Source organism: Rhodotorula graminis (genome assembly GCF_001329695.1).
Source record: "Rhodotorula graminis WP1 unplaced genomic scaffold RHOBAscaffold_8, whole genome shotgun sequence".
Taxonomy (NCBI): domain Eukaryota; kingdom Fungi; phylum Basidiomycota; class Microbotryomycetes; order Sporidiobolales; family Sporidiobolaceae; genus Rhodotorula; species Rhodotorula graminis.
This window is the reverse complement of record NW_017264935.1, coordinates 1139617-1160285: the sequence shown is the minus strand read 5'-3', so window position 1 is coordinate 1160285 and position 20669 is coordinate 1139617. Positions and strand designations below refer to the sequence as shown.

The window sequence follows — 20669 nt, the reverse complement described above, 5'->3', positions numbered from 1 at the left end:
TTGCCGAGTAGCCGGCAGCTTGTGCCGGACGGTGCAGGCGAGAGCAGGGTACCGAGGGAGAGGAGCGAGAAGAAGGTTGGCGCCGACCCGGCCGACAAGCTTCCGAGCCTCGCCGCGTCCCACGAGAGCGCGCAACGACGAGCAAGGGAGAGATGCACATTGCGAGGGGGGTATCAAGTACAACACACGGGCCTCCCAGCCGTTCGGCCCCCTCCTTCGACCCGACGACGACGACTAACCCTGTCCAAAGTCCAACCGCCTCGCGACCTTCTTCGCGCCCGGGATCTCGTCGTACCCCTCGCCCTTGCGCTTCTTGCTGCCCATGCCGACGGGAGCGCCGACTTCTTCTGGCGGGAGTGCGCGCGGCGCGAGTTCGGCCGTCGGTTTCGGGAGGAGCCGAGTCGGGGTCGGGCGGGGCGAGGTGTGGAAGTAGGGGTGGTGGAGCGCCTGCACGACGACGACAGGTCGAGTCAGTACTCGATTGCAGTGCAGGGGGGCTGGGCAGAGAGAGGCGGGCGTACCTCGCGGGCGGTGATGCGCTTGCGAGGGTCGTACAGGAGCGTCTTGTGGAGGAGGTCGATGGCTTCGGGCGACGCGGCGCTGAACAGCGACCCGAGGTCGCTGCGCGGTTTCGGGTCGAACGTCGCGCCGCTGCTGAGCTTGCCGAAGCCCTGCATGAGAAGGGGACAGAGTCAGGCTCGCCCGCACGAGGTCGAGGAGGGCGAGGAAAGGGAGGAAGGTGGCGGACGTACCGGCCAGTCTTGCTCGGTCGGGGTCCCGAGCGCGGTGAAGATGATGTTGAGCTGCTCCATGTCGCTCTCGGCGGCCATGAACGGCACGCGCAGCATGAGCTCGGCAAAGATGCATCCGGTCGCCCACATGTCGACGCCGGTCGAGTACGAGCGGGCGCCGAGGAGGAGCTCAGGACACCGGTACCACCTGTGGAGGCACGAAGCTCAGGACCGAGTTCGGGTTCTGCCGCCCGAGGCGCGACAGAGTCGAGGAACATGGCCGGGGAGAGTGCAACGCACCGAGTCACGACCTGGCACGTCATCTTGGCCGCCTCGTCGGCGTACTCGCGCGCGAGACCGAAATCGGCGAGCTTGAGGACGCCGTCGCCCGAGATGAGCAAGTTGTTGGGCTTCATGTCCTGCGAGCGGGCGACGAGAGGAGGGTCAGGCCCGTCGGACGCGGCGGCGGCGGCGCGAGAGGGAGACGAGGGAAAGCGAGAGGCGGACGCACGCGATGGAGGATCCAGTTTTGGTGGCAAAAGTCGAGGCCCTTGATCGTCATGAGCATCCACGACTTGATGTCGGCGCTCTGGAAGAGGAGGGCCTTGTCGCGAATGACGGCCTCGAGGTCGGTGTCGAGGAACTCGAGGACGAGGTTGAGGTTGGTCTTGTTGGAGAAGACGTCGAGGAGCTGTCGATGGTGGGGCAACAGAGGCGGGTCAGCCGTCAAGAGGGAACCGAGACGCGAACAAGAGGGAAAGAGAGAGAGGGCGCACCTCGATGACGTTTGGGTGCCGCAGCTCGCGCAGAAACTTGACCTCGCGGATGGCCGACATGTCGAGGCCGTCCTTGAACTGGCCGACCTTGATCTGCGGCAGGGAGGGAACGGGTGAGTCGCGCGAGGTGTGTGGGGGAGGGAGGAGAGGAGGAGGAGGGACTCACCTTCTTGATGGCGATCTTGCGGCCAGTCTTGAGCTGCTTGCCGAGGTAGACGACGGCGTAGGTACCCTCGCCGACCTTCTTGTCCTTGGAGTAGCTGTGTTGGATGGCTTGGTTTGCGAGTTCGGCGGCCTCCATGGCGACGAGGACGGGGCCTCGCGCGGCGCGACGACGAGGGTGCGCCGGGTCGAGAGTGAGGTGGGTCGACGAGCTAGTGGCAGGCAAGCAGTGTGCGAGGTGGGAGCTGCAGCCGGTGAGATGAGGACGAGGTCAAGCCGGCCTCTCGCTCTCCTCCTCTCGCCCTCTCCACCCTCTCGCCTGGACCAGAGCTACGATGCGCGTCACAGTCAAGCCCCGTTCGAGCAAGCCCTCGAGCCGGTTCCCTCTCTCGCTCGACCTCGCAGGCTCCCAGCCCACCGTCGGCTCGCTCAAGTCGGCCATCGCCAACAAGGCCAAGGTCCGTCCCTCCCGCCCTCTCCCCGGCCCGCCTGGCAGCGCACGCGACTCACTGCACACACACAGGTCAACGTCCACCGCCAGCGCATCACCACCTCGGACAAGAAGGTCCTCGACGACGACGACCGCTCGCTCGCCGACTATGGCGTCCGCGACGGCGACTCGCTCGACTTCAAGGACCTCGGACCTCAAGTCGGTCCGTCCACTCTCCCGCCTCCTTCTCCTTCTCCCTCTCGCCCGCGCTGACCTCGCCGCCGTCGCAGCCTGGAAGACGGTCGTGCGTCGCCTCGCCCCTCTCCCTCAACTCAAGCCCGGCTAACCTCGCCTGCCCTCGTCGCCCACAGTTCCTCACCGAATACGTGCGCACTCTCCTCGACGCCGACCGCCACTCGCACGCCGTCCTGACCGACCGACTTGCGCTCCTGCAGTTCGGCCCGCTCTTCATCCACCCGGCCTTCTTCTTCGGCAGCAAGCTCTTCTACCGCCAGCAGTTCCAGCACTCGCGCATGCAGCAGTGCGTCGACCTGTCCCCCTCCCATGTCTACAGAGCGAGACATTGACCATGAACGGAGCGCGCAGGGTCGCGCTCGTCCTCGTCCTCCTCCACTACGCCAAGCGCGAGCTCGAGACGCTCTTGTACGTCCTCGCCTCTCTCTCTTCTTCAGACTTGTACAGCAGGACTGACACGTTGTTCTGCAGCGTGCACCGCTTCTCGTCGGCGACGATGCCGATCCTGAACCTGTTCAAGAAGTGCGTCCACTCGCACCTCCCTTTTCTCGCACGCCGGTGCTCACGCGAACTCTCTGCGTGCAGCTCGGGCCACTATTGGGGCCTGTCGGGCGTCCTTCTCGCCGTCCCGCTGTACGGCCCGTGGAACGGCGCCGCCAAGCTCGCCGGCACCGTGCAGGACGGCAACGCGTGGCTGTACGGCTGGACCGCGCTTTGGGTGGTACGTCCCTCGCCTCCCCATTCTCGGCGCACGCACGGGACCCGTACACGACACCTGACGCCCTCCCTCTCGCGCTCCGCAGTACGCCGAGCTGTCGAACCTCGTCACGCACCTCAACCTCGCGTCGCTGCGCCCCAAGGGCACCAAGGCGCGCGCGATCCCGACCGGCTACGGCTTCGACAGCGTCAGCTGCGCAAACTACTGGTTCGAGAGCGTCGCATGGCTCGCCTACACGGGCTTGACGCTCAACTGGGCCGGTGCGTCGCCTCGTTCCCCCCCGAGAATCCCACCCTCTTTCGCCCCATCCTCCTCCCTCGCCCTCGCCTCTTCCGTCTCTCGTCCTCTCTTCTAGGCCTGCGTCACTGACTCTCTCCTCTCTGTCCCCCTCCTCGCTCCTCGCCGCCCGCAGCTGCCTTCTTCTCGGCCGTCGCCATCGGCCAGATGTACATCTGGGCCCTCAAGAAGCACCGCCGGTACCGCAAGGAGTTCGGAGACAAGTACCCGAGGGGCCGCAAGGGTGCGGCGCGTCTCTCCATCTCGCTCTCGTGCGCGCTCGAGCGTGCGCACCTGCACTCGGTGGCGCGTTTGCGCCGCAGCGTGCGGGTGCTGTAGCGGGAGTACCTCACGAGATCATGACTGACCGCGAGAATTGACGTGCGCGCAGCGATGTTCCCGTACCTCGCTTGAGCGACGAGGGACGTTGGCGGCGGTCGAGCGAGCGAGGGCGAGCAAGGAGTAGAGGAGGCGCAGCAGTGCAACACAGGCAGTTCTCGCTCGCGCAGTCGGCTCCTCGCCAAGAGAGTAACGAGAGAATGTGTGGCCAAGGAAAGTCTGCGAGTTTCAAGCTCGAGGCAAGAACAACAACAACAAAAGAGAAGGACCGAGCGCGAGACGTCCTCCTTCCTCCCTTTCGACCTCGCGCGCCTCCTCAGACCTGAGCGCCCCTCCTGCCCTCGCCCTCGTCATCGTCGTCGTCATCGCTGAGACCCGCCGCGTCCGACTCTTCGTCGGACGGCAGACCCTCGGCCGCCCCGGGCGCCAAGCTCGCGGGCAGCTCGACGGGCGCCTCGTCACCCTCTTGCGCCCTGCGCAGCTCGGCCTCTCCTCCCTCGTCCTCCTCGTCGTCCTCGCTCGAGCTGCCGCCTCCCACCGCGCCCGCACCCTCGCGCCCGCCCTCGCCGTCAGGCCCGTACGCCTCCCGCACGGCGCGCACCCACCGGCTCTCGCGGTTCGCGCCGGGGAAGAGCCACACGTGCGAGTCGCCGACGCGCTCGGGCACGGTCGTCGAGGCGGCCGAGGCGGGCGGGTGAGCCGATGCGGGGAGGGAGGGGAGGGAGGGGACGGCGGCGGTCGACGGGTCGGCGGCGGCGGCGGTAAAGGCGGGCTCGTGCGGCGAGAGCGCGGGTGCGGTCGCGCCGTTGCCGTGGCGCCGACGCTACTGGTGGTGGTGGACAGCTCGGACTTGGCGGGCGACGCCGAGCGCGCGTGGACGGGCAGCTGGACCGGCACGCGGCGGTCGAGGTCCCACTGCGCGCCGTCTCCTCCCTCGCGCGCTCCCTCTCCTTCTCGTCGACCTCGGCCTTGACGCCCTCCTTCTCGCCCGGCCGCACCTTGCCGCCTCCCGCTCTCGCGCCGCTCGCCGAGTCACCCTCGGCGCGCGCGAGCGCCTTGCACAGCCAGCGCACGATGCCGTCGCCGTCGCCGAGGAGCACGACGTCGAACTGGTGGTGCGCGACGGGGTCGCGGTTGATGAGGATCTGCGGGACCGAGTGCGGGAGGTGCGAGGGGAGCTGGGCGACAGGCGAGACCTGCAGGCGAGGAGGAAGAGAAGGGGCCAAGGGAAGGAGGGGAGCGTCAGTACAGGGGGCGCAAGACAGGAGGGAAAGACCGGGCGAGGACGCACACGCAGAGACGTGCCCATCACGATGACGAGATCGACCTCCTCGCGGTCCTCGAGCAGGCGGTGGTCGAACTCGTCCGACAGGGCCTCGCTGCGAGCGAGCAAGGCAACGTCAGGCCCGCCTCCTCGCCCACGCAGAAGTTGTGTGAGAGAGAGAGCACGAGACGCACCCGAAGAAGACGATGTCGGGCTTGACGAGGCCCTTGCCATCCCACTCGCTCCTCCCCTCGTCCGCCTCGTCGTCGCTCCCGTCGCTGCCACCCTCGTCCCACTCGTCGCGCCCGACCTTCTTCCTCTTCCTCGGGCGCTCGGCCTTCTCGCGCTCCTTCTCGCGCTCGAGCGCCTCGAGCTCGGGCGTGCAGTACGGGCACAGCGGAACGCGCGACGCAAAGACGTCGGCCTCGATCGCGGCGCCCGGGAAGCGGCGCTTGCACAGGAGACACGATGCCGTCGCGAACGAGCCTGTGCGCGAGGAGAAGCTGTGAGCGTTCGTCTACGCCCGAGAGCTCCGAGGAAGGCGAGAAAGGGCAGGGGGCGGACCGTGGCAGTTGAGCATGCGCTCGACGCCGACTTGCTCGAACAGGCCATCGATGTTCTGGGCTGTTGGCGGCACATCGAGGTCGTCAGTACGTCGAGCCATTTGGGCGAGGCGAGAAGAAGGGAGCAGGCGGGACGCACTGTAGTTGCGCAAGAGCTTGTCCTCCTTCTCGAGGAGGCGCACGAACCGGTGCGACGGGCTCGGGACGAACGCGCTCGGGTAGATCTCCTTGGCGAACGAGTAGAAGACGTGGGGCTTCTGCTTGAAGTAGGCGAGGTCGAACATGTCTTGCGGGTCGTCGAGCTCGTAGTTGTTCTCGAGCTGAAGGCGGGCGTACAGGCCGGTCGGCGAGCGAAAGTCGGGAATGCCGCACGAGGTCTGGTTGGGCGAAATCGAGTCTGGTCAGCGACGAGTGACGGGCCGAAGGGGAGGAGGAGGGGAGAGCGAGAGGAGGACGGACCGAGACGCCGGCGCCGGTGAGAAATAGGATACGCTTGCTGCGCCGAACGAGGTCGACGACGTCGTCGGGCGTGTTGTAGTCGTCGAGCTTGTCGCGGTTGCGCAGGACGCGCGAGCAGGCGACCTTGAGCATGCGGAGCTGGTCGGCGAGCGGGGCGTCGTGGCGGATCATGACGCCGAACGCGAGGAGGAGGGTCGAGGGCGGGATGGCGCGGTGCTCGAGGTGCTCCTTGAGGAAGGCAAACAGGCCGCGCTCCTTGAGGAAGCGGTGCATGGCCTCGATGTCCTGCTCGGAGAAGGCGGCCTCGGCGGCGGCGACGACGGCGTCCCAGTCCTCGTCCGAGTCATCGGGCGACTCGTCGGTCAAGTCCTGGTAGTTGGGGAGGGGCGCAGGGACGGCAGGGAGGCCGCCTGGCGGGAACGGGTTGACGTCGACTTGTGGGGCGAGGTCCGACTCGGGGACGGGGACGACGCGGGTCGACTCGAGCTCGCTCGGGTCCATGTTGGAGCGAGTGCTGCACCGCAACGGGCCGGGTTGATCGCAGCCTGGGCGGCGTCGAGATGAGCGAGAGAGAGCGACTCGGCGATGAGAGCGAGCGGTTCGCCCTCGTCGGCGGCACGCACCTCCGCCTCTCTCTGTGCAGGGCACGCTGCCTGCCAGATGGACGAGCACTGGCTGCTGGGCGCGCACAGCTGCCTAGCGGCGTCCCCCGCTGCGACCTCGACTTGCTCTCCTCGTCCGCTCTTTCCCCCCATCGCCTTGCTAGCCGCCACTGCCCTCGCTCGACAAGGGTCGGCTACCGAGCCGCAGATCCGCAGATGCGATCAAGCTTGTCTGCTTCGCGCGGCCGTCTCTTGCCGGGGCGGCAGCGGGATCACCTGTCTGTTCCCGTACGTCTGTACCCGGTTCGTCCGCCTTTGAGCCTCCTTGCCTCTCTTCTTCCGCACACCTACTCGCCCGCACACGATGCAGCAGCCAGCCACACTCGCCTACGCCAGCTACCCTCGCGTCGCGCCCAACGACGACGCCGCCCGCTCCCCTCGCGCCTCTGCCGACTGCGAGGCCGCTCCCCTCACCGCCGAGGGCCCGCTCGAACTCGCCTGGGCCAACTTAAGCGTCACCGCGCCCAAGCGCCTCAAGCCCATCATCGCGTCCGTCAGCGGCACGGCCCGCTCGGGCGAGCTCCTCGCAGGTCCGTTCCCTCTCGCTCTCTCTCCTCGACCACCTCCACCTTCCCTGACCCTCTCGCCTGTCCGACACAGTCATGGGTCCCAGTGGCGCCGGCAAGAGTACCTTCCTCGACGCCATCTGCCAGCGCACGTCGCGAGCATCCGGCGAGGTGCGCCCACATTCCCGCCTCGTCTTCTGCCCTCGTTCACTCGGCTCACACTCGTACACGCCTCGCAGGTCACGATCAACGGCACGACCGACTACTCGGTCAAGGCGCTCCTGTCGTTCGTCGAGCAGGACGACGCCCTTCTCGGCGTCCTCACGGTCCGCGAGACAGTCACGTTCGCCGCTCAGCTCGCGTGCGTCCCTTCTCCCTGCATCCTCTCTCGGTCCCTCAGGGTACTGACCTCCCCTCGCAGGCTCGGACCGTCTTTCCCGAACCTGTCGCAGCACGTCGACGCCACCCTCGCCTCGCTCGGCCTCTCGTCGGTCGCCCACCAGCGCATCGGTACGCCCTTGCAGCGCGGCGTCTCGGGCGGCCAGAAGCGCCGCCTCACCATCGCGTGCTCGGTCGTCGCCAAGCCGAGGATCCTCGTCCTCGACGAGCCCACGAGCGGGCTCGACGCCAAGAGCGGCAAGGAGGTCGTCGCGTTCCGTGCGTCCCACTCTCTCTCTTTCGCTCTGAGGGGCGCCCCGACTGACTCGTGTCCTCTTTCTTCGTACAGTGCAGCGTCTCGCGCATGAGCAGGGCGTGCTCGTCATCTGTACCATCCACCAGCCAGCCTACGAAACCTTCGCCCTGTTCGACCGCCTCCTCCTCCTCGCGCGCGGCAAGGTCATGTTCGACGGCCCGACGACCGACCTCGACCGGTACCTCGTCGACATTGGCTCGCCTACGCCCGAGCACGTCAACCCGGTCGACCAGGTCGTCGACGTCGTCTCGACCGACTTCCTCCCCGCACCGGCCCACAGCAACGCCATCAGCGAGAAGGCCGCCTCGTCGCCCACCACCTCCCACCTCGCGCCCGACCACATGTTCCCGACTGCCGACGAGCGCGTCGACGGGCTCGCCGCCACGTGGGCCGCCTGGGCCGCCCGCAACGACCTCGTCCGCTCGCCTTTGCCGTCTCGTGCCGGCGACGAAAACCTCCACGCGAGGTCGCACGGTCGGGCGGCCGCCCTCGTCGGCCTGCGCAAGACGCTCGCGCTCAGCCACCGCAACGTCCTCAACTACAGCCGCTCGCTCCTCGCCTACGGCATCCGCCGTGCGTCGCTCGTTTCTCTCTCTCTTTCTCTCTCTTGGCCTTCAGCTCCTGACTTTTTTTTCGCCGACCTCCCGCAACAGTCGGCATGTACATCGGCATGGCGTTCCTCCTCGCGACGATTTGGGTCCACCTCGGCTGGTCGGCGTCGAAGCTCAACGACCGCCTGAGCGTCTCGTTCTTCAGCGTCGCCTTCCTCGGCTTCATGAGCGTCGCCGGCATCCCGGCGTTCCTCGAGGTGCGTCCACCTCTCTCTCCCCTTTCGGGTCGTGCGCGTGAGGAGAGCGCCTGACGGTCCGGACCTTCAGGAGCGCGCCGTCTTCATCCGCGAGCGGGCCAACGGCCTCTACTCGCCCGGCCAGTACCTTCTCGCGTCGACGCTCGTGTCGGTGCCTTTCCTGTTCGCGTGCACGCTCGTGTACTCGCTCATCATGTGCGTCCCTCCTCTTCTCTCTCTTGTCCTGTCGACCTTCCTAAGCCCAAAACTCACCTCACCTCCCTCGCGTTAACAGCTACTGGGCCATCCCGATGAACTCGGGGGCGACGCACTTCTTCCGCTTCCTCCTGTACCTCTTCCTCGCCATTTTCGCCGCCGAGAGCCAGTCGCTCCTCCTCGCCAGCGCCGTCCCTATCTTCGTCGCCGCCCTCGCCTTGGCCAGCTTCGCGAACGGACTCTGGATGGTAAACATGGGCTACTTCATCAAGAGCACGAGCCTGCCTCGCTTCTGGTACTACACCTTCCACTTCATGGTACGTTTCCGCCGTCCCCCTCGTCTTCCCCGAACCTTTTCCTAACCTCCCTCACGCTCTCGCAGGACTACCAAACCTTCTCGTTCGACCTCCTCGTCCGCAACGACTTCTCTGGTCGGGTCCTCCCCTGCGGCGTCGACGCGGCGGGCGCGTGCCTTTGCCCGATCGAGAGCTCGCTGCTCGCGACGACGGGCGAGTGCGCCATCTCGGGCCACGACGTGCTGCAGGTGCGCCTCGCCTTTCCTCTCCCACCTCTTCCTCTCCCTCTGCTCGACGTTCGAGGCACTGACCAAGCCGGAGCGTCGCGCAGGACCTCGACATTGCCGGCGTGTCGGACGGACTCTACGTCGGGATCCTCGTCATCATCATCATCGTCTTCCGCCTGCTCATGTGGGGCATGCTCGTGTGGAGGAAGAGGTAGTGCGCGCGGTTCTCGGGCTCGTCTGTGCAATGTCGGTCTGTGCGGTCGACTTGAGCGTGCCGCGCGAGAGGATCCGAGAGCGGCGGACGGTGACAATGACTGGGGTCCTCGCCCGTTTCTCGCCGGGGCTTGTGAGAGCTTCGAACGAAGCACAGGCCCATCGGCTGTGCACTCGAACGAGAGCGAGAGCAAGTTGGCGAGGGAGAGGGCGATTGGCCGACCGGGAATTGTTCTCTCTCACCCGCTCGCGCTGCACCAGAGCCTCGTTCAGCCCGCCTAGTCGACTGTCCAGCATTCCAAGCCGACACGCACGCCGCAGCAGCGCCGCCAGAGCCCGTCCAGCCTTCTCCTCAGCCCTCCCTCGTCTCGACTTCATCTCCCGACTTGTGAGTCGCCTCTCCTCTCATCTTGCGGGCGTACGGTTGCCGTCCAGTCACCGAGGACAATCTCATGGAGCCCGATGAGCGGCACGGTGGGCCTGGAGCGACGCGTCAAGGGCCTGCTCCTCCTCGCACCTTCTCCCCGCCGTTGGCCCTCGTCCCACACACCCGCAGAGAACCCGCACTCGACACCAGACTGACCTCTGGTCCCTCGCAACAGCCTGTACCGCCATGCCCATCTCGTCGGACGTCAACAACCTCAACGCGCCGTTCCCGGTCGTCGACGCCGACCCGCACTTCAGCCGCGTCCTGCGCAACCTGCGCACCCAGGACTACATCCTCTGGGGTGGCGCCACCGCCTTTGCGCCCGGTGCGCTGTACGGCATGGGTCCGTCCTCGCTTCCCCTCTGTGTTTCCCCCTCGAGCGAACCAAACTGACCTCGTCCTCCCCTCGCAGAGCTCGCCGACCCGACCAAGACGGGCCGGGTCCTCATGCGCTCGTCGTTGAGGCTCGCGACCTGGCTCGGTTTCGCCGGCGGCTTCCTCCTCGCGTACCAGAACGTGTCGCGTGCGTCCCATTCGTCTGCGTCCCTCGCCCTATCGTGAACGCGCTGCTCACCCTCCTCTTCCTTCCCTCTTGCCCCCCTCCCTCCTCCTTGCCGCCCCCCCTTCCTGTTCACCTTTCCTCTCTCGCCACAGTCCGCATGTGGGGCTGGAAGGAGAACTCTGCCGAGCAGGCGCAGGACAAGGCCGAGCTGAGCCAGCTCGCCAAGGAGGGCAAGCCTTTGTACGGCGAGAGCGACCTCCCCGAGTACATCCAGGGCGTCGCCCACCGCAACTCGATGTGGAGCCAGCTCAAGTTTGGCGTCATGCCCTGGTTCAACTTTGTCAAGTGCGTCCCTCGCTCCCTCGTCCTCCTTCCTCCCCCTCGTCCTCCTTTTCTCGCGCCGTACCGGCCCGAGCAGCCCGTCCTGACATTCATCCCCTCGCGCAGCCACCCGTTCCACGGCACCGACGCGTCCAAGTACAAGGAGTAAGCGGTGTCGGGAGCGAGCTCGCGAGGATGTAGAGCGAGTGGGGCGCGCGAGCGGGCGGGAGGGGGTCGAGCTGCAACGCTGCGGGGTGTTTCTGTTTCTTGCGGTCGCTGCTGCAGGCTCGGAGAGAAAGACTGTCGGAAGCCTGTGCGACGGCGAAAGTGAGGCGCGGCCCGAGCGAGCGACGTCGTCGACGACGAGGAGAGGCTTTCGCTAGATCTGCTCTCGCTCGCTCACTCGCAAGCAGGGCACGACGCACGAGAGAGTGTCCGAGAGCCATGCGATGCAAATGAGAGAGAGTCTAACTGTCTACAGGCCTCGACGTCACGCCCAGCACGAGGGAATCTGGCTCAAGACGGGCGCCCACCTCCTCAGCTTCTCCGGCGCGGCGGGCACCTTGCGCCCCTCCTTCTCGCCGCGAATGAACTCGCTCACGCGGTCCTCGCTCTCGCACCAGAACAGGGCGAAGCCGACGGCGCTCCCGGGCGGCGGCGGGATCTTGAAAAAGCCCGTCGCGCGGTCCCAGTACCACTTGTTGACCGGGTTGTTGGCCCTCGAGCGCCACACGAGGTCGCGCGCGATGCCCTGGCCGCCGAGACCGCCGACGTTCGGGTTGAGCGCGTCGAGGAGGCCCAAGCCCCACGACTCGTCGCGCAGGGCGCCCCACAGGAAGTCGACCGTGCCGTCGCCTTGGAGCGAGGGCAGGACGGCAAACTTGTCGAGGTAGGCGATCGGCGGGACGGGTGCGCCCGTGTCGGCGTCGACGAGAGCGGCGCCCGTGGCCGGGTCGAGCGCCTGCTCGTTGGTGACGATCGCAACGGCCTGGTAGTCGCCGGCGACGATGCAGAAGTCGAGGTCGCGCGCGAGGCGCGCGTAGTACGGCGTGCGGTCGAGCGTCTTGCCGAACGACGCCTCGAGGACGCGAGTGAGCTTGTCCTCGTCGACGTCGGCCATCGAGCGAAAGACCCGGATCGGCAAGCCGCGCCGGACGATGGTCGGCTGGTGCTGCATGTTGCGCCGCGGGAGGAGGTCGTGGGCGAGCGAGGGCGAGTGCGCCGGCTTGTTGGTGATGAGGTTGGCGATGAGGGACCGGGGCGAGCGGTGCGAGACGAGGACGCCCGACGCCGTGCGAGGGAGGTGGAAGAGGCAGTCGCGGATGAGGGCGAGGTTGGACAGGGCGGTAGGGTGCGTCTCCTGCCAGATGAACGTCTTGTGGATGTAGTCGAACTCGCTCGAGAGGTTGATCGACAGGTGAGGGTCGCCGCCTCGCGCCGGCGAGGGGATCCCGCCCTCGCGGTTGATGATCATGAGCCGAACCGGCGTCAGGTCGACGTCGTTGTCGAGCCTCGCGTCGGCCTCGTACCGCAGGCCTGCGCCGCGCTCGGCATCGGCGAGGCCCGAGGCGATGGCGCGCACGGCGTCGTTGGCCGGGACGCACAGCGAGAAGCACGCGGCGTCGAGCGCGATGGGCGGGATGACGGGGATCTCGCCTTGCCGGACCGCGTTGCGGATGCTCGACAGCGAGTCGACGAACAGGTCGTGCGTGTCGGCCGCCTCGTACGGCTTGGCGCTCGTCGACGCGATCGGGGTCCACGTGTCCTCGAAGGCGGCGCCCGTCACGCACAGGACGCCCTCGAGGAGCGGACGAGCGGCTCCGCCTTTGGCCTCGAGCATGTCGGTGAAGCGGATCGTCTCGCGCTTCATGCGGGCGCGCAGCTTGACGATGTGGCGCTTGCGCTCGTCCTCGGGGATGGCGAGGTTGTGGATCCGAAGCTCGTCCTCGCGCCACTGCTCGTTGTCGAGGACGATGATCGACACAAGGCCGAGCTTCTTGAGGTAGACCATGCCCTCGGCGATCGACTCGAGCTGGCGGTCCGAGAACGGGCCTTGGACCTTGACGAGCCCGGTGTGCCGGCTCGCCGGCGACGACAGGAGCTCGTCGGCGAGCGTCGTCTTGCCCTTGTGCTCGTTCTGGGGCGTCGCGGCGGCGGCTGGGGAGGGCGACGACGACGCGGCGGTCGGGATAGAGCGCGAGAAGGCGGTAGTCGGGGTCTCCTGGTCGAACAGCGGGAACCCGGGCTTGTCCGACTCGGTGTTGGCGGGTTTGGCGCTCGTCTCCTGGCGGCTCGGGCGGGTCGCCGGGTCGAAGTTGCGCAGGTAGAAGCGCGAGTCGCGGGCAGAGGGTGCAGCCTCGAGTACGGTGAGGATGAGGTCCTGCAAAGAGGACGCGCCAGGTCAGCGCACGGCCATGAGGTTCGGCTGGGAGGACTGAAGGACGCACGCGTTGTCGTTCAAGCTCGACAGAGCGCTTCTTGGCCTCGCCGAGGTGACCTCGCCCGGAGCTGAGGGTCCGAGTCTGTTGCGGCGGCGGCACGAGGCGACGAGCGCGTCAGTGTGCGTGATCTGGGACGTAATCGTGGAGGACTGAGCGGACGCACTGAGCCCTGCACGGCGTAGGTGGCCTTGCCCCTCGAGCTGCCGGACGCTCCTCCTCGGAGAACGCCTCCGAGCATGGCGCTCATCTCGGCGTGGCGGGTACGCTGTCGAGGACGTGCAGAGAGGTCGACTCGGGGTGCTGAGGGCTTGTGCACCGCAAAGGGAGCGGGAGCAGTGAAGAGCAGAGTCAACCGCCCCGAGTTGGTCGAACGCGCGAGCCGACCTCCCGAGCCAAGTTGGCGACCCGACTCCCGATTTGGCGCACTCCAGCAGACAGCGCTCGAGTCGTTCACTCGCACCTGGAAGCGAGCATAGCGCGGCATCGCATCGGGGACCGCCACTCGGCGAGAGGCAGCTCCACTTTCTCACTCGCTCGCTCCCTCTCTCGAACGAGGCACGGCGACCTCGAGTGCACCGACAAAAGGGGTTACAGACGTCGACAACACAGGGTCGACGAAGAGAGAGGGGGTGCACAGGGAGGGGACGAAGGATACAGCGGCTAAGAGTGTCTCTGGGGAAGGAGGACGGAGAGTGTCTGCGAGTGCGGACGGGCGCGTGCGGCGGGTCGTGGCGGGTCGTGGCGAGGGACATTAGGGTGAGGAGGGCGACAGGGGAGGCGACGTAGGCTGGTCAAGTCGTCGAGGGTCGAACGAGGCCGAGGCGAAAGGCGAAGAGTGTCTGTTGGCGAGAGGACGAGGACGAAGAGGCGCCGTCCCGCTCACTCGCAGTCCTTCCACTCGTCGACGTCGACGATAGAGCTCGCGGCGTCGTCGTGCGGCCCGCTCGGCTTGGGCACCGGCCCGTCGTCGACGAGCTGGAACCGCTGCATCTCCCTCGGGGCGTGCAGCTTGGCCCCTGCCGCGAGCGGGCGCGTGCCCGTGCCGACGCCGACCGGTGCCGCGCCGCCCATGCTCTCGAGGCTCGTCGCGCTGTCGGCGCGCCCGTGAGCCCCGAGCCCGATCGGCGACGGCGCAAAGAGGACGAACGGGCCACCGCCGCCGCCGGCGCTCGTCTCGCTGCCGCTGCCGAAGCGGAAGCGCTCCTCGGCGCCGCTCGCCACCGACGACGCAGACGACGACGCGTACGAGCGTGCGGCGTGCGCGGCGGCGGCAGAGAGTGGCGACGTGGGCGACGAGGGTGAGGCGGGAGAAGTCGCCTCGTCGAGGGGAGCCGAGACGAGCGGGTCGATCGGGCCGAGGGCGGTCGGCGAGGGTGGACGAGTCGTGAGGTTGTCCATGTTGAGCGGCGTAACGAGGTGCGAGTTGGGCGTGGGCGATCCGACGGCCGTGTCGGCGTCGCTCATGGCCCTCGAGCGCGAGCGCGTGCCGGGCGTGATTGGGCTGTGCGTCGCGCGGTACTCGGCGATGATCTGGCGAGCCGGCGTGAGCTCTGGCGTGCGAGGGCGGAGAGGCGGGCGAGGTGGGAAGGACGACAGGGTCGAGGCGTAGACGGCGCGTTTGGCGACCTCGTCGTCGTCGGACGTGTACCGCTGGAAGGCGAACGTCGTGTCGGGCCGAACTGCGAGGCAGGAAGAAGAGAGTCAGTTACAGAAGTTCATCGTCGAGGCGGATAAGAGGCATCGGTGGCGCAAGAAGTGGACAGGCCGGGGCTCACCTTCCTCCCTCCCATCCCAGCAGAGCCCGAGCGACTCGGACCAGACCAAACTGCCGACGTACGACCGCCCGTCGCCCGCCGCCACCGTGCCCGCCCCGCCTGCTGCCTCGACGAACCCGTTGGTGCGCGAGATGAGCTCCTGCATCTTCTGCTCCTCGACGGGCAGGCGCGGCGCGCGCTTGCCCTCGCTCTTGCTGCGCCGCATCGTCGTCGCCGTGACGCGGGTACCGCGCTGGAGCGAGGGGCCCGGGGCGGGCGCGACGGCGGCGGCCTCGGAGCTCGCGCGGTTCTCCTTGTCGGCGGCGTGGACCGAGACGGGCTTGGACGCGGACGGGCTCGTCTTCTTGCCCTTGCTGACGCGACGGACGAGCTGGGTGCGGCCGACCGAGAGCTTGCGCGAGAGGCGGTTGAGGAACGAGGTCGGGCTGGCGCTGGCGGAGGAGGGCGACAAGGGGTTGGCGCGCTCGTGCGACGGGGTGCTGGGCGAGGCGAGTGCGCCGTTGCCGTGCGCGTGCGAGGTCGGTGGAGGGAGCGCAAAGGTGATCGCTGCGGGGTGGGAACGCAGACGGCGGGGTAAGCTCCAGAGTCTGAGGAGGGCAGGCGAGCAGGGGACGCACGACGAGAGAGCTGAGGCTGGGCCGGCGGGACGACGAGGTGCACAGAGGGACGCCTCGAGGTGACGATGACGGACGCCGAGCGCGACAGGCCCGCCGACCGTGGCGTGCGAGCAGGCGAAGGCGACGAGGCGATCCCGGGCGGACTGAGGGGGGGGAGCGAGGGGTCAGCGGACGGGGCACGGCGCAGAAGAGAGGGAGAGGACAGGGTGACGCACGGTGGTGCGAGCGACATGGCTACTGCTGCCGCTGGTGGTGCGTCTGCGCAGGCGTGGCGCGTAGTCGAGGTCGAGGGGATGGGGATCCGAGAGGAGGCGGGGTGGCACCGCGAGCGGGTCGTGGTCGTGGTGGTCGGGGTCGGGCTGGCAGCCAGATCCCCTCGGCGCGTGCTGGGTCGGCTGGCGCGAGTGGGACGGAGTGCGCTCGAGCTGTGGTGGGAGCGAGGAGCAGTCACGAGCGCGACGTGGACCGGCCGTCCCTCGGAAGCGGTTCCTCTCGCGTCTGTCGCCTTTGTGCGAGCCCAAGGCTGCTTCGGCGACGCTCTCAGGGCACTCTGCAGGTCCGGCGACCCCTTGCAAGCAGCGCATCGGCCTCCCCTCGTCCTGAGAGAAATCCTCCCCCGCCGACCGTCGCGACGCGGGCTCGCGTGGGGAGACGCTCAAGGGCCAACAATGAAAGGATCGCCCGGTCGAGCCGACGACGGTGACGGTGACCGAGCGAACCCCTTTGCGCCGTGTTCCGTCCCTCGGTGTCCGCAGAGAGCGACTCGAGCGAGAGGAGAGAGAGGTCCGTGCATCAAGCGGCGGTCGTCTCCACCTTGCGCGCGCTGCGTTATGTACTACGCCCGAACGAGCAAAGGCTCGCAGTCGACCTTCTGGCCTCGCGAAAGCCGGGGAAAGGAGCGCTCCAATCCGCTCGAGTGCGTCGTTCACCGCTTGGCCCGCACCTACTGTGCGTGGTGCACCGACTAGGTGTGTGTCGCAGCTCGTCGATACCTCGCCATTCGCGCGATGCCTCGGCGCAAAAGACCCCCTCGAGAGAAAACCGGACGAGCACGCGCACGGACCCCTGTTCTCCCGTCCCGCTCGACCGCAGCTGCTAGTTACCGGCGAACGCGCCAGACGGCAAAAAGATGACCGTACCGCGAATTGAACGCGGGTCTCCACAGCGAAGTTGGCCAGTGCAAAGCTGGCTTGATCCACAATGTGGTGTCTTAACCACTGGACGATACGATCTTCGATGAAAGCATCGGCAACAAACTTACATCACATCGCAAATTGTGTTACGTGGCCCGCCTCGTCCGGTTTGCGTTCTCGTATCCGGCTTCGTCGCGCGACCAAGAAGTCTCCGTGCGACGCGGGTTCCTGCGGCCGCACTTCGGCAGGGACGCCTCATGCTTTGCGCTTGTACGCTCGCCGCGAGTTTGATGTGTCGACGCTCGCACGGACCGGCGCAACTGGCGAGCAGGGAGTGCGCGCCCAGAGGCGGTTGCGAAAGGCGTTTGCGCGGCTCAGCCTCCCGACATTCGATCTAGCATGCCACTCGCGACTCTCCTGACGTCCGTCACGACTCAGTAAGTGCGCACGTGACGGGCGGCGCCGGCGCTCGACCGTTACAGAGAGAACAGAGACGTTTTCGATTTGAGAAGGTCGCCGTGTGAGAACCGCCGCCTGACGGCCTGGTGCCCTTGTTTCTGAGCCTGAATTGCTCTCGAGACTCGACGCACAGCCTCGCATACTGTCGCGAGAGAGAGCTGGGGCGCGTTCAGCCCGAGAGAGGCGCAGCTTTGCCCTCTCAGTGGAAAGAAGCGCCGACTGGTCGAGTTCTCTGACCCTCACACGCTCGCGGCCGAACCGAGCTGTGCGTCAACGACACGTTCGAGCTTGCGCAGGGACGCTGTGCAGCTGTGACGAGGCGAGAGGAGGAGAGCGAGGTGGGGAGGAGCCGAGGCGCCGCCGCGCGCGCGCCCGACTCGCGTCGCTTCGTCTCGCGCTCTCGCCTCGCCTCGTCGCACTTATGGTGCGCCGTCGGTCTCTAGGCATGCAGCAGAAAAGGCCCGAGTCGCTCGTGTTCTCCCCGAAGCGATCCGAGGCGAGGAGGAAGCAGGAGGACCGAGATAGTGACGACCCGAATGCGTGTTGCGCGCGTTAGCAAAGTCGACCTTTCCTTGCTCGAACCGGCTCAGGCCTTGGCTCGGTTCTACTCAAATGCCACCGCCCCGTGGAATCACGACGTCTCTGCCTTGCCTAGTCTTGCCTACAGATCTTCGTCGCCACAACGACACAGGAGTACGAGCAGCGCGAAGTATCGCTAGTCGGCTTATGGTGGCCCCGGGGTAAGAAGTATCTCGCGCTCGGTACTCCGCCGTCAACCCACCACCTTACGCAACCTGGCCAGGTTCGCTCATCTTTTGTTCGCGTTGGCCTCCCTTTTTGCCTCGTTCTGGCGGCGGGTCGAGCCTCGGTCTGGCGGCGGGTCGAGTTGAGAAGGTCGGCTCGCGTGAGAAGCTTTCCTCTCCTTGCTCCTCCTCTCGAGCTCGACTCGGCTCTCGCTTTCGACGACCGATGCTCAGAGAGACTCGAGAGCGACGGCCGACCGTCGTGAGCCCAAGGAAGGAGCGAGGCAGGCTCGACTGTCTGTGAGAAGGTCGCTCACGCAGAACGAGAACAGGCTCACTCGCTCTCGCACCCACCTCTCGCTTTAGTTGCTCGACGCGCGCACAGAGAGTCGATCGACAGGTTCAGGCTCGAAGCAGAGCGAACGAGGACGAGCTGAGGGCGGTCTCCTGAGCACCTCGATGACTAGGCAAGAGCCGACTTTGAGCGACCGACATCGAGACTCTCGCTCACGCGAGTCGCAGTAGTAGACCATACGGCACGCGTACAGTACAAGCGGGCCGCTAGATAGTGAGAATACCGAACAAACGCGCCCCTCCTCGACTCGCCCTCGCCTCGGCCCCGAGCAGTCGACTCTTGCCGCGCCGGCTAGGCTCGGCACGCGTCGCGCTCCCAGCGACCGACGGTGAGGGCGCTCAGCTGCAAGGAAAGGGTGAGGCGTCAGGTCCGAAGCGCCGTAGTAGAGGAGAGAGAGAGAGAGAGGAAGAGAGAAACGAACGACGTACGCTCAACGACTCGGGGTCGGTGACGGTGACCGACGTGTTGCGGTAAGGACCGATGCGCGAGTACTTGGCAGCAGCACCCGTCCACTTTCTGCTCGAGGGGGCAGAGGTTAGTGAGTTTGAGACCAGGGGAGAGTGTAGGCGAAAGGGAGAGAAAGGGCGACGCACCCGTCACCTTCCTTGCCGTTGATGATGAACATCGACTGGAGGGAAATGGCGGCCTTGCCGACGGCCCTGAGCGGCGGAGCGTAAGTCGTCGCCCTGACGGGCCTCTGCACGACCGACTGGCGGGCGCTCTGGCGGGTTGGGCCGACGAGGAAGTCGCAGGCGAAGTACTCGAGCTCGTCGAGTCGGCCCAAGAGGGCGGCGTAGGTGTTCTGCGACGGACGGAGAGCACGTCAGAGACGGTCAGGGAAGAGGGAAGAGGGAAAGCGAGACTGAGGCTCACGATCGAGCCAGTCCAGGACACGCCCGAGGAGCCGTCGCCGGCGAGCACGATCAAGCTCGTGAGGCTGGGCGCGGCGTGGACCAAGCCGGCAAAGTTGCCCGGGTTGACGGGGCCGGCGTTGAGGATGACGAGCTTGACGAGCTGCGGCATGAGGGCGAGCGCCTGCACGAGGATGTCGAGGCTCGAGTTGCCGAGGTCGATGACGAGTTCTTGCAAAGCGAGGTCGCGCGGGATGTCGACGGTGGTCGGCGCGGGCTGTGGAAGGAGTCCGAGAGGATCAGTGACTGTCCACCCTGCGCAGCACGCACTCAGAGGAAGGCGGGACGCACGAGCAGCGACTGGAGGAGGAGGCGCGAGGTCGTGCCGCACGAGCCGGCCACCATGCTGAAGCGCTTGAGGTTCGGCATGGCATAGACGATGCTCTCGAGGCTCGTCTTGCTCAGCGTGGCGGGCGAGGCGACGGCGAGCGTGGTGAGGGCCGGGCACTGGCCGGCCAGGAGGATCTGCGAGAGGTGCGCGAGAGGGGGCTGATGAGCTCACCGACCTCGCCGATCGACGTACAGGGTCGAAGGAAGAGGAGAGAGAGAGAGAGTAGGACGCACGAAAAGCGGGTCGCTGTCGACGACGAGGAGGCAAGCGAGGGAAGCGACAGGGCAAAACAGGTACGGGTCCTTCTTGTCGTCCGGCAGGTCGAACGACGTGACGTTCTTGATGGAGATCGACTTGAGGCGGTCGTTGAGCGTCATCCTGGCGAGGATGCGCTCCATCACGTCGCGGAAGAGGACGATCTCCTCGAGCCGGACCGCCTCGAGCGACCCGTCGACGCCGCCGAGCCGCCCGACGACGTCTGCGAGCGCGTTGCCCTGCACCTCGGCGTCGTACACCTTGTGCGCCGCCTGCTCGACGACCTTGACCTCGCTGACGATGCCGACGAGCGACAGGTTGTGGACCGGCTTGACGAGGCCGGTCGAGACGACGTCGTGGAGGGCGATGAGGTCGCGAGCGGGCGCCTGGGGCGCGGGGCCGGCGAGAGGAGGGGCGACGTAGGTGGCGCTGTGCCACAGCTCCCTGTTGAACATGGCCCGAAGGTCAGGGGAGGCGGACGAAAGGTGGACGAGGTCGGGCGACGGTCCCTCGAACAGGCGGTCGTCGTCCCGCAAGTCGGGCTCGAGCCACCTCGCAACGCATGCGACGACCCTCGCCGGCATCTGCTCGAGCGGGCTGGGGCGGCGGCGCGGCGCGGGACGGTGGGCAGGCGGGGGCGGCGGCTGGACGAGGGGGAGGGGAGGGAGGACGTCGGTGAGGGCGCCCATGTTGTAGGTAGAGGAGGTTGCCATGGTGCTGGTAGCGGTTGGCACGGGAGGGTAGGTGTACTCTGAAGAGAAGAGAGAGAGAGGCGAGAGATGGCGCGACCTTGTTTACCGACAGTCTGCACCTCGCTCTCGCTCT

General features: G+C 67.0%; 8 protein-coding genes and 1 non-coding gene across 9 annotated transcripts; 3 read left to right on the top strand and 6 right to left on the bottom strand.

Moving 5' to 3' along the window:
* Positions 1 to 136: 136 nt before the first annotated feature.
* On the bottom strand, positions 137 to 1848 carry RHOBADRAFT_54349 (uncharacterized protein). The gene is made up of 7 exons (XM_018417266.1): positions 1674 to 1848; positions 1508 to 1600; positions 1243 to 1422; positions 1032 to 1150; positions 753 to 939; positions 522 to 671; positions 137 to 447 (listed from the first exon to the last, which is right to left on the bottom strand). Exons 1-7 carry the CDS (start codon positions 1806 to 1808, stop codon positions 235 to 237), a joined length of 1077 nt encoding a protein of 358 aa, XP_018270592.1. The 5' UTR covers positions 1809 to 1848; the 3' UTR covers positions 137 to 234.
* Positions 1849 to 1976: 128 nt separating this feature from the next.
* On the top strand, positions 1977 to 3854 carry RHOBADRAFT_28101 (uncharacterized protein). The gene is made up of 11 exons (XM_018412815.1): positions 1977 to 2127; positions 2193 to 2322; positions 2390 to 2403; positions 2471 to 2485; positions 2555 to 2640; positions 2706 to 2762; positions 2826 to 2876; positions 2940 to 3075; positions 3158 to 3332; positions 3485 to 3592; positions 3740 to 3854. Exons 1-11 carry the CDS (start codon positions 2005 to 2007, stop codon positions 3760 to 3762), a joined length of 918 nt encoding a protein of 305 aa, XP_018270591.1. The 5' UTR covers positions 1977 to 2004; the 3' UTR covers positions 3763 to 3854.
* A 39-nt stretch (positions 3855 to 3893) lies between these two features.
* Positions 3894 to 6474, bottom strand: RHOBADRAFT_54347 (uncharacterized protein; the record flags this gene model as incomplete). The annotated part of the gene is made up of 7 exons (XM_018417265.1): positions 3894 to 4510; positions 4650 to 4883; positions 4979 to 5066; positions 5146 to 5437; positions 5516 to 5575; positions 5654 to 5891; positions 5974 to 6474. 7 exons carry the CDS (start codon positions 6472 to 6474, stop codon positions 4004 to 4006), a joined length of 1920 nt encoding a protein of 639 aa, XP_018270590.1. The 3' UTR covers positions 3894 to 4003.
* A 760-nt stretch (positions 6475 to 7234) lies between these two features.
* RHOBADRAFT_37583 (uncharacterized protein) lies at positions 7235 to 9576 on the top strand (the record flags this gene model as incomplete). The annotated part of the gene is made up of 9 exons (XM_018413445.1): positions 7235 to 7312; positions 7381 to 7502; positions 7563 to 7798; positions 7869 to 8408; positions 8489 to 8643; positions 8714 to 8838; positions 8918 to 9155; positions 9221 to 9382; positions 9466 to 9576. The coding sequence occupies 9 exons, from the start codon at positions 7238 to 7240 to the stop codon at positions 9574 to 9576; spliced, it is 1764 nt and encodes a 587-aa protein (XP_018270589.1).
* A 244-nt stretch (positions 9577 to 9820) lies between these two features.
* On the top strand, positions 9821 to 11090 carry RHOBADRAFT_65285 (uncharacterized protein). The gene is made up of 5 exons (XM_018418675.1): positions 9821 to 9962; positions 10177 to 10344; positions 10414 to 10524; positions 10656 to 10848; positions 10951 to 11090. Exons 2-5 carry the CDS (start codon positions 10188 to 10190, stop codon positions 10991 to 10993), a joined length of 504 nt encoding a protein of 167 aa, XP_018270588.1. The 5' UTR covers positions 9821 to 9962; positions 10177 to 10187; the 3' UTR covers positions 10994 to 11090.
* A 162-nt stretch (positions 11091 to 11252) lies between these two features.
* Positions 11253 to 13584, bottom strand: RHOBADRAFT_54344 (uncharacterized protein). Its single transcript, XM_018417264.1, has 3 exons — positions 13429 to 13584; positions 13272 to 13346; positions 11253 to 13204 (listed from the first exon to the last, which is right to left on the bottom strand). The coding sequence occupies exons 1-3, from the start codon at positions 13510 to 13512 to the stop codon at positions 11315 to 11317; spliced, it is 2049 nt and encodes a 682-aa protein (XP_018270587.1). The 5' UTR covers positions 13513 to 13584; the 3' UTR covers positions 11253 to 11314.
* Positions 13585 to 13812: 228 nt separating this feature from the next.
* On the bottom strand, positions 13813 to 15889 carry RHOBADRAFT_54343 (uncharacterized protein; the record flags this gene model as incomplete). The annotated part of the gene is made up of 4 exons (XM_018417263.1): positions 13813 to 14944; positions 15041 to 15586; positions 15658 to 15800; positions 15873 to 15889. Coding segments are annotated over 4 exons (1634 nt in total), but the record flags the coding sequence as incomplete, so codon positions are not given.
* Positions 15890 to 16787: 898 nt separating this feature from the next.
* Positions 16788 to 16889, bottom strand: RHOBADRAFT_t67. Its single transcript has one exon. It is a non-coding gene; the product is annotated as a tRNA-His (tRNA).
* A 1749-nt stretch (positions 16890 to 18638) lies between these two features.
* RHOBADRAFT_54342 (uncharacterized protein) lies at positions 18639 to 20557 on the bottom strand (the record flags this gene model as incomplete). Its single annotated transcript, XM_018417262.1, has 6 exons — positions 18639 to 18689; positions 18776 to 18863; positions 18941 to 19149; positions 19221 to 19475; positions 19550 to 19723; positions 19823 to 20557. The coding sequence occupies 6 exons, from the start codon at positions 20555 to 20557 to the stop codon at positions 18639 to 18641; spliced, it is 1512 nt and encodes a 503-aa protein (XP_018270585.1).
* Positions 20558 to 20669: the final 112 nt, after the last annotated feature.